This window comes from Lactuca virosa, chromosome 2 (assembly GCF_052849685.1).
Source record: "Lactuca virosa cultivar CGN04683 chromosome 2, Lactuca_virosa_CGN04683_v6, whole genome shotgun sequence".
In the NCBI taxonomy this organism is placed as follows: Eukaryota; Viridiplantae; Streptophyta; class Magnoliopsida; order Asterales; family Asteraceae; genus Lactuca; species Lactuca virosa.
In genome coordinates, this window is record NC_136427.1 from 202,295,022 (window position 1) to 202,306,425 (window position 11,404).

Sequence of the window (11,404 nt, forward strand, 5' to 3'; positions counted from 1 at the left end):
TACGCTAAAATACATTTTGTTTTATTAAAAAAAATTATGTAAAAAAATGTTTTTTTTAATTTATTTATTGTTTATGTTTTATCGATTTATTATTATATAAATGAGTTTTAGAAGATAAAAACCAAGTGAGCCTTTAGCTCAAGTGGTAAAATCGCTGGGCAAAATAATAGAAGGGTGGAGGTCACGAGTTTGATCCCTCCCCTAGCAATTTAATTGTCTTTTTCAAAGAAATTTAAAAAATGATCTCTGTGGTTTATCAAATGTCACGAATTCAGTCCCTTTATACTTGAAAAGACGAAAATACCATTACAGATTCAGTCCCTAACGACGTTTTACTAACGGTGTTAGTAAAAAGGGCCAACTTTACAAGTTTTGCAAACCACACGGACTGACTTTGTGACTTTTGGTAAACCACAGAGACCATTTTTGTAATTTTGTCTAACAGTTTTATCATTCGAATTAGGGAGTTTTAACCATATTGAAATAACTAAGTTTGTGTGGATTTTCCAAATGAGAAGTAAAAGTCAATGACATATTTGAAGTACATGGTTAGATTACAAAAATAAGAATGTATTGATTAATTTCATTTGTATGTTTTTTTCTTATAATTATATGGTTGTAACTTCTCAAGTTGTAGCGTCCCAATTTTTTAACAAAATTTATTTTACAAAAAAAAACTGAAAACCATCTTTTTAAAAAGAAACATAATTATCTATTACATTAAAACATCTTGCCCTTCTCACCGGAACAATCTGAAAAATATTTATACATATCACAAGTAAGCACAAAGTTTAATGAGTTCTTCAATACATCATATATTCTATCACACATATATTGCATATAAGCTATAATGTATGTTAAACTATTTACATTTACTCAATTTCTTTTTTGTACACCATATATCATCAAATTTGTTGAAATTGTTCACATATTACTCTTTAACCTACAACACTCGACCGTAAAGGTAATATGTGAACAGTTTCAAAAAATGGAATGATATATAGTGTAAAAAAAAGAGACTAATTATGAACAAAATCAAAAGTTCTTTACCTCATGAGTCATTTTTGGGTTTTATGTGGAAAAGTCTCATTATTTTGGGAAATTTTTTGATAAAATCATAAAAGTTTTTTTTTTAACAAGAAAGTCTCATTATTTTGAGAAAATCACATAATCTTGTTCAAATATAAAAAAAAAACTTTTTCGTTAATTTGGATAAAATGTTAAATAATCAAAAAAATTACTGTTCAAAAAGAAAACATTTCAACTTTATTAAAAAATTTCCCAAAATAATAGAACTTTTCTGCATCAATCCCGTCATTTTTCCATTATTTTATAACCACTAATCGTAACCTTATAACTTTTTTCTTAACGTCATTTATTTTATCTATTTTTTATTATAATACTCTGTTTTTTTAATGTAGAAAATAAACCTTTTTCCACCAAACTTGAAAATAAACATGGCAAAAATAACTTGTCTTTAGACATTCAAATTTCAACATGACATATGACCAAAAAACAAACAAACCAAAAACCAAAAATAAAAATAAATAAACAAATAAATAAAATAAAGTATTGTGTCACAAGTTTATTAATATAGCCTATAAATGAATCTATACCACCCATTGAAACTTTTTTCCATTATAAGACAACATATGAATGTGACACAATTACTAAACTTTGAGTGATCCTTAATCAAAATATATATTTTGTCTCCTAACAACTATTTCTTCTACCAACAAAATCCACTATCTATAATGTATCCATCAAAATCAAATAAGCTTCATATAAGATATATCTAATCTATCAATGGTCCATGTTTTTATGCAGGAATGTTGTCGACCCAAGAGACGTGTACTTTTCCTTTTGCAAGTATCTCATGTTTATCGTGGACATGGCGGAATAAAGCTGCCCACTAAACCTGCAAAGCACTCTACTTCCAACAATGCGACTACATACAACACGCCATATCTTCCCCTTTTGGTCTTTCTCTTCCTTCCACAGTTTTCGATCTCTCTAAACAATGGTGTTGTTATTCACACTGCTTTTTCTAGTTTTTGCTCACTATCCCTACTCCACCTCCTCCTACCCATCTTCTACAGAGTGGAGATCTGCAAGGGCAACGTACTATGCACCTGCTGATCCGCGGGACGCTATCGGCGGCGCGTGTGGTTACGGCGACGTGGAGAAAGCAGGGTATGGGAAGGCGACGGCGGGGCTCAGTACTGTGCTGTTCCAGAAAGGACAGATCTGTGGCGCTTGTTTCGAAGTCAGGTGTGTAGAGGATCTCCAATGGTGTATTCCGGGGACTTCTATTATCGTGACAGCGACTAATTTCTGTGCTCCGAATTACGGGTTTCCGGCAGACGGCGGTGGCAAGTGTAACCCTCCGAATCCCCATTTTGTTTTACCGATTGAGATTTTTGAGAAGATTGCGATTTGGAAAGCTTCTAACATGCCAATTCAGTATCGCAGGTAGTGTTCAATTGTTCATCTCTCTGATACTTCCTTCCTTTCCCCTCAAAGTTTGAATAACGAAAAGGTGAAATTAGGGTTTGATGCATATCATTGTTGCAGGATCAAGTGCAGAAAGGAAGGAGGAATTAGGTTTACGATTGATGGAGCTGGAATCTTCTTATCGGTGTTGATCAGCAATGTTGCCGGTGCCGGAGACTTAGCTGCGGTGAAGATTAAGGGTTCACGAACTGGGTGGCTTCCGATGAACAGAAATTGGGGACAAAATTGGCATATAAATGCAGACATGAAAAATCAACCACTTTCTTTCGAGGTCACTAGTAGTGATGGGTTAACTGTTACTTCTTACAATGTTGCTCCAAAAGAATGGAATTTTGGTCAGAGTTTTGAGGGCAAACAATTCTAATCTTGAATCTTGAATCTTCAATCTTGATAGTTTTTTAATGGGACATTCCCTTTTATAGAGCCTGGTTTTTAGTTGTATAAAATCATCTTTAGATTTAAGAAATATTATTATTGACAAGATCAGTTCTAAAAATATAGAATTGAAGGGAGATCTAAATAGTACTTGTGTTTGGTTTTGTTTTGTTTTGTTATGTTTACTGTTTTTTGTATCAATTTCAGGTAGGAAGTAGAAAAAGAACTTGGTTTACTTTTTAAAGAGTAGCATGTTTGATAAGTTATGTTAATCGATTCAAATGTTTGTTTATTATATTTTGTCTTATTAAGGCATTAAATTGAAAATCAACCAATTATAAAATTGTATTTTCATTTTTTTCTCTTATCATAACAAAAAACAAGAAAACTGTTTAATTAGCTTATTTGGACATATTTTTTTGAAGTATGATATGTCGTAGTAGGAAGAAATTAAAGTAGAATGTCATAATAAACAAATTAATGAAAATACCTTGTTATTTCTTACAATTAACTTTACATATCATGAAGTACTTTGAAAACATGTGACTAGAAATGAGAGTTTTTGGATATTAACAAAATTGCTCAAAATGACTTTTAGCAATATGACAAAACAACTAAATCTTGTGGATCAAAAGCAACTTAAATCAATGATTTGTAGACCATGTACAAAAAAAAAAACAACCAACACTTGAGCATCAAGAATCACCTTGCTACCAACATTGGAATTCCTGATTCCGAAACCGGAAACAAGATTCCATCTTCCATGATAATAATAACATAACAATTTCTATGAGTTAAATAACAGAAATCCAATAATAAACTAAAAGGAATTTGTTATACAAATGAAGAACGAAACTCCATACTTGCAAATCTGAGATGTTTTCTACTGAATAATACAAATGGTATGAACCTATACCATCGATTGTTACCAAAACGAAAAAAGAATAAAACTCTATACCCTTCTAAAAATTCCATGACATTGATTCGTGTTACAAAAAAAAAAAAAAAAATGAAACCCTATTTAGTTTCAAAAAACATGAATCATGAATCGTGAATCTCATAGCTTTTGATGAGACTCAATAAGCAATGCATTGAGCATAACATGAACACAAGCTTCATAAACAACTCCATTATAATGCATCCCATCTAACGAACAATCAACCCCACATTTTTTGCTTAAATTCTCAACATCTAGCATCAAAAACACACCACCATCTTTACGCAAGATCTTGCTTTTATAAAGTTCTTGATCATATAAATTGCACATCTCACTAGTCATCTTTACCCTTTTCTCTTCTGTATTCAGCATTCTGTTAATCAAAGTTGGCATGCCTAGCCAAAACAAATGGAATCCCCGAGTAGAATCAGATCCCACTGGAAGGAACGGAATCAATGATTCCCTTAGATAACGTAATGAAACTCCGTAATCGGAATAATTTGTGAAGTGTAACATATGCCATAATCCTGAACCCATCACTAACACATCTGGGTAAGTATTGTTTCTTTTGAAATCTGTAATGACATGAGTGAGATTAGTAGCGTAAGGTGCCCAAATGAAGTCCAATTTCATCCCAATTTCTTCAACCACGATATGATAATTACTATGTCTTTTAAACAAATCCGCCTGAATCGATTCCATTTCATCTAAACTCAAAACCAAATCTAATAACGAAACCACAAACAATCGCGCCTGTGAATCGCCTGCGACAACGATCCATGAACCGTTTAGCAGGTCCGAGACATCGATCCGACTCAATTTCTGGAAATCGCAATCGAAAGATCGAGAGTTGTTTTCGAAATCCCATGAAAACCCATCAAAATTGGAGTGGAAATTAACCTCGTTTATTAAAGAAATGCAAGGAGTGGGATCTTGTTGTAACAGAACAGTCGGAGAAGAGGGGAAAACAGAAGGGAAATAAGGAATGAGGTGAATACATACAGCGAGACTGATGAAAAGAGCACCGCTGAAGAAGAGAACTTTATTACGACTAAGATGCCATCCCGCCATAGCCATTGGCACAAATAAAACTACACAGGCCGCCATTATTCCCAATTGGACGGCCCCAAAAAACATTTTCTCTACCTGGGTTCTGATAAAGCTTCAGTACGATTTTGATTTCGATCTTTTTTCTTGAATTCAAAAGGGCATAAATGATTTGATCTTGGGTGTTCTTGGCGCATCTGGGGAGTTTTGTTGTGGTTGGATTATGATGGGGTTTTTTGTGGGTTAGGGTTATAGTTGGTGGAGTGAGGAGATTGGATTGTGAATGAAGGGAAAGATGTGATTGCTATGGTGTAACAGAAGATGAAGCTACTGAAAGAAAGATGGGTGAGTGCGAGTTGTTTCTGAGACGGCGAGTTTATTCTTGGCGATGGTATTTTAGCCGTCTCTCTCGGTGTGAATTACATAAGCGATCACCGACTATGATTCAACCTCCACTTTTCTAAAATTACCATTTCTGTACTAAAAACAATCACGTATTTGTTCTAAAATTAATCTCTAATCTCATCATTTAATTACAAAGATTCGGATCTAAATGCATCTCCATTTACTAAGTAGGTCGTTTGAATGTTCGTTTGATGGATTTAGTAAATGAATACAATTTGATTTTGAAATTAAAAATTCAATCCGAATACTTCAAATTAAATTCAAATTTAATCCAATAAAGATGACAAATTAAATTCAAATTTGATCGAATTAGGGAGGACAAAAAACCTAATACCAAAAACCCGAGTTAACCGTGATGGGTATGGAGATGTGCAATATCCGAATTTAAAAATAGGGGATGGGTATACCCCTCAGAACCCTCGAACCTGAATTCGACCTAACTGCAAATTTGGTCCATATGGTTTGCAAAAAGTTGTAGATAACGTCCAAAAAGTTTTCAACTTACATCATTGGTCCAAATTTGAACGTTTATTTGAGTTTTTGGTCCTTGAAAATGATGAAAGGACTTTTTACCCTTTTAATTTTTTTTATAGTTGGTTTGGTCCCCATGCAAGATTTCTGAGAATAACCCTAATCCCACTATTGATTTCTGAGTATAAACCCCAAATTCTTGATTTTCTTTCTTTCCTTTCGATAAACCCAAAATCAAAATCGCCAATCAAATCAAATGGATGCCGCCGTAGAAGGGGTCAAATCAACAATGAATCGTCGGAAGGAAGGAGGGAGGGAGTGGTTGATGATGCGCCAAGCATATTCTGGTCTTTTGTGATTGACGATGTAAGAGAATATTGGGGGAGGGTGACACACACGCAAGAGAAATAGGCGACATTTTAATTTTATAATATAATATTGAAGAACGTAAAAAATCGAAATAGAGGGTCTGATTGTCTTTTTATATTTTAGATTGACTGTATCTACAAAACGTTTCATTTTTTGGACTAGTGATGCAAGTTGATAACTTTTTGGACCTCATCTATAATTTATTTGCGAACATGTGCCAATTTTGTTGTTTACTCTTATATATATATATATGTATATATATATATATATATATATATATATATATATATATATATATATATATATATATATATATAGTCCGGATCCGATGATGCCTTTTGAAAAGGCCTCTTCAGCGAATTTTGTATTGGAGAAATCATATCTACATGATCAAGAGGTGAATACACTCCTTTTCAAGAGGCCTGATCACCCCCTTTGATTACACACTCTAGAGATCCTCATCACTTTTGTCGCATCACTCCTGAAGTTAAATACTTTTCATTACCTTGCTTAATTTTTATCTCTTTGAGCTTTAGAAAGCATAAATCGGATCTTCGTACCATGCTTCAAATCCCCAAGCAACAATCAAACAAGAACATGCCAAATGATCTTCTTCACAGTCCTCAACCCAATTATAAGCCTCTCGTCGCTGAAGGGTACACATAGAAGTATGTAATTGATCATGTAGATATGATTTCTCCAATACAAAAAATAAATACCATCTAACTTCTTGTCTCCGTAGCAACAAACCAATGCTCGATGCTGCAAAATAAATGACGTAAATAATGCTTCCGTTAGTCGAATATTGGAATAATAGGTGTACACAGATCCCCCACATGGCATAGGTTAAGTTGGAAAAGTATGCAAGTAAAAAAGAACCTTATATGGGTTGAAACAATCCTCCTGATTCTAGTATGAAGAAGAATCTCAAATTTCATAAAGAAGATATGGTACAAAAAGGTGATGCAAATCATACTCTCTTCGTCAAATAATAGGTAAAAATATAACTACTCTAATCGGGTAGGTTGATGAAATAGTTCTCACAAGAAACGAACAAAAGAAGATCACTAATCTCCAAGAATGCATTGTAACCAAATTTTCACTTAAGAACTTAGACACGTGAAATATTTCTTAGGTATCAAAGTTGCTAGATCAATACAAAGGTATCTCTATGTGTCAAAAGAAAGTATGTGCTATATTTACTAACATATGATGGCATGCTCAATTTTGAATCTGTTGAGATTCTGGTTAAGGTGAAACACACGCTAACCATTCAACCGAACAAAGTTCTAACCCATAAAGAGAGGTATCAAAGGTTAGTTGGAAGGATAATATATTTATAACAAATACATCTTGACATGACATATGTCTTAAGTGTTGTAAGTCAATTTATGTATGCACCAAGTGAAGATCAAATGGAGTGAGATTATCGTATACCATGGTACCTAAACTCCTCACTAAAAAAAGATTGTTCTTTTCTATTAGTGGAAACTAAGAGGTCAAAATATATGCATATTGTTGATTTGGATAGAAATAAAAACGATAGAAAGGTTATATCATGATATATCACATTCATGGAAGATAATATGGCTATTTAGTGAAGTAAGAAACTAAACGTTACTGCAAGATAAGTGTATTTGGTGAATTTCACGGAACAGAACAAGGTGTTTGTGAATTGTTATGTATAAAACAAATTTTACATTATCCAGGTATTGGTCATGTCAACCAAATCCAATGATGTTATAATATGACAACCAAACAACCATGCAAATTGTTAATAATCTATTTCAACATGATATAGCAAAACATATAGATGTTTATCGTCACTTAATCAAATATCATATTGATAAAATAGACATTACTTTTCTGTTTTTGGATTCAAAAGATCAACTTGCAAATGTTTTAACAAAGGCAATATGTAACACCCGTCCTTTTAAAAACATATTTAATGATAAATTTTGGAGTTTTAATAAAATTATACATTATTATCCCAAAACGGGTTTATCAAAGAACCATAAAGTAATTCCCAAAATAACCAAAAGGTGTACAAAATATCACAACCATAATTAAAATAACAAGATTATACAGTAAAAATATATAGCCATCCTTGTTCTTCTTGCTACTATCATCACTTGTACTAAGGCTGTGTACATGTTATACTGGAATAGATGGAAATAACATATATATATATATATATATATATATATATATATATATATATATATATGTCAGACAATCAAGTATGGAGAGTTATAAAACAATTCAATTTTTCTTTTACATTTATTCATATTTAAATGTTCATTCTCTAATACGCCCAAATTAGGCTAGTCACAATAAGTGACTCAAAACGTTGGCCGATACAAGGAAGTGATCCTTTCTACTATGCCTCCGTAAATATACCATTAATTGGGATAATCACAATAAGTGACTCAGAACGTTTGCTTTACCAGAGAACAAATCATCTGGGAAAGGTCTCGTAATTGGTCCCCATGCTGACCCCATGGGCAATCTAACAACTATTTCATTCTATTTACAATTTTAACTCAATGTTTTATATTAATCATTTTTGCATATCGGGATATCGTAACATTCCATAACATTGAGTAAATTCCACAATACATATAGATATTAAGCATAATACCTATTTCATTAAGTACTTAATTCACTAAAATCTAGCCATGTATTCATACTCTAACACAAATTTATAACTCACTTTTCAAGTTAGTGGACACTAACTTCCTACTTGATTCCAGTTTCCTCTTGGGTGCTCCTTATCTTTTCCTTGGCCTAAGCCTATTGAATTTGAACATTAAGCTCTTTTTAGAACATATCTTAATCTATTAAGAGCTTAATAATACTTCAAATTCAACATAATCATTCTTTATCCAATATATCAATTTGACAAATTTTTATCAAGGAATCAATTATACTCCATGAATTAAGCTTCCTATAGCTTAATTCACCAAGTTCTTAATCCTATTTCATAATACCATCACCTTCATCAGTTAGGGTTTGAAACCCTAGTTTCTCAACTCAACAACTTCATCAATGGATTCTATAAACTAAGCTTGTTGATAATGCCTATTTTAGACATATATTTCTGGCGTTATCTTATTATTTTATGTTATTTTTTTATATTACATGGAACAAAAGGTGCTTATAAAATTTTGAATTAGTATTTTGTAGGTAAAAAGTACATGTTAATGAAATAGAAGCGAAAATGGGTTAAAATGGAGCTAAATTGATAAGCTTGGAGCAAAATAGGGAAATGCATGCTAAATTATAATTGTACTGATGTACCCCTCATAAGTATTTTGGCCATATGTAATGACTCGTTACTCCAATTAATGAGACTCAAGATGTTCTGGAAAATAGACAAAATTTCAGACAACTTTCGTGTGAGGTCTTTTTTGCTAAATTTAGAATATCGGCCATATGAAGATGGGCAATAAAAGCTGGACGGAAATTCCCTCCAAGTTACTTATTCCCCAAGCACCACTTACATTATATTTTACTTATAAAACTAGTAAAACCTAGATCTCAGGGTGAATGTATACTTAAGGTAATTTTCTTTGTTTCCACTACCATGATATAGTATATTGTTGCTATAAAAACCAACACCATCAACATTCTATTTTCTCATGTATGTATTTGTCTATTAGAACTTGGCTCAATCATATTCTTGTATAGGATGTATACGACTCGACCATTTTGCTTTACATATTGTACTATACATTGCAATTTGAATGAGAAGAGATAACATGGGAATTGTATGAGATTTCATGGTATCTGTGCAACCTAATCTAAATTATTTTCTCCTTTAATTATTTCACATTACTTATCTCTATCTCTTCTCATTATGACGTTATCCTACTGTCAGACCACCACAACACCACCATATTCCTCATTCATTCTCTTAATCTCCTTATTATTGTATTACCATGTTCATAAAAAATCTTCAGAAAAACCCTATAGAATTAACAACATATGATCATACATCTCGCAAAATTTGGATCTCGATAGGTTAAACTATGATTCTTGGTATGAGCTTTTTGAAACGTAATGCATGTGATTTGGTGTGTCAAATCATCTTCAAGAACCGGATGAGAAATCCCCATCCATAATGAACAAATTAGAATGGAATTGTATTGATTCTTTAGTGCAGACGTGTACATACAAAATGATTTCTCAATCACTTCTTCAAATGATTTTGAAGAAGAACTCCACTGCTCATAACCTCATCATGTTTTCCTTCTTCAACACTCTCTATATGGCCTTAACCAGCCCCTGGAGCATGGTTTCACACATTTTCTCATTTTATATTACACTCGAATCTTATCATAGAAAATGTGGCTCTTCTTTATTTATTTAACATTACAGACACCACACTACATACCTTTTATTGTATGTTGATGATATTATTTTGACGCCTTCATCTCCAGATTTTCTTCATTCGATATGAATTACCTTAGGAAAATATTTCTCCATATCCAATCTTGAAGATCTTAAATTCGTTCTAGGAACTGTCGCCAATCATGATCGTTAGGATATGTTTCTTTCTCATAAAAGTACACTTTGGAGATTTTAGAATTGGCTAATATGCTTAACAATAAACCAACCCGTACACCCACTAACACATTGGCCAAACTGGATGAGTCCGATCCTCTAGTTTCTGACGCGACTATGTATCGTAGATTCGCCCACACTCTCTAATATATGACATTTACTGGCCCAAATATCACGTATGTCGTTCAACAGATATGTATTTGTATGCATAACCCTCAAGAGCCTCTTTTTTACCACTTTAAAGAAGATTCTTATATATAATATAATATATATATATATATATATATATATATATATATATATATATATATATATATATATATATATATGGGGCACTATTTCTCATGGCCTCCAACTTTATGCTTCGTCATCTCATAGCCTTATAGCTTATTCTGATGCTGACCGGATCGATTGTCCTACCACGAGACAACTCACTTCATGTGTCTTTTAGGGACATAACTTACTGTCTTGGTCGTCTAAGTGACAAGGCACCATCTGCTGAAGCCGAATATCGAGGTATAACGAACGACATGGTTGTAATGTGTTGGTCGTGAAACTTGTTATGTGAATTGAATTGACAATGTCTGCACCATATATATATATATATATATATATATATATATATATATATATATATATATATATATATCTCCAACTATCCGGTTTAACATCAACGAACCAAACACATCGAGTTTTGTTCGTGAAAAAGTTGACATGGGT

The 11,404-nt window shown here is 32.6% G+C and overlaps 2 protein-coding genes across 2 annotated transcripts; one reads left to right on the top strand and one right to left on the bottom strand.

Annotated features, from left to right (window-relative positions):
* Positions 1–1,771: 1,771 nt before the first annotated feature.
* On the top strand, positions 1,772–3,155 carry LOC145160026 (expansin-A13-like). Its single transcript, XM_079079086.1, has 2 exons — positions 1,772–2,472; positions 2,575–3,155. Exons 1-2 carry the CDS (start codon positions 2,021–2,023, stop codon positions 2,876–2,878), a joined length of 756 nt encoding a protein of 251 aa, XP_078935212.1. The 5' UTR covers positions 1,772–2,020; the 3' UTR covers positions 2,879–3,155.
* Positions 3,156–3,749: 594 nt separating this feature from the next.
* On the bottom strand, positions 3,750–5,338 carry LOC145160027 (Pmr5/Cas1p GDSL/SGNH-like acyl-esterase family protein). Its single transcript, XM_079079087.1, has one exon. The coding sequence runs from the start codon at positions 4,961–4,963 to the stop codon at positions 3,947–3,949; it is 1,017 nt and encodes a 338-aa protein (XP_078935213.1). The 5' UTR covers positions 4,964–5,338; the 3' UTR covers positions 3,750–3,946.
* Positions 5,339–11,404: the final 6,066 nt, after the last annotated feature.

What these genes read in the sequence shown, in the direction of transcription:
- LOC145160027 (XM_079079087.1), bottom strand. Translation starts at nt 4,963, where the DNA reads ATGTTTTTTGGGGCCGTCCAATTGGGAATAATGGCGGCCTGTGTAGTT.
- LOC145160026 (XM_079079086.1), top strand. Translation starts at nt 2,021, where the DNA reads ATGGTGTTGTTATTCACACTGCTTTTTCTAGTTTTTGCTCACTATCCC. An exon ending in ATGCCAATTCAGTATCGCAG is followed by an intron (nt 2,473 to 2,574) that starts GTAGTGTTCAAT and finishes TCATTGTTGCAG; the next exon opens with GATCAAGTGCAGAAAGGAAG.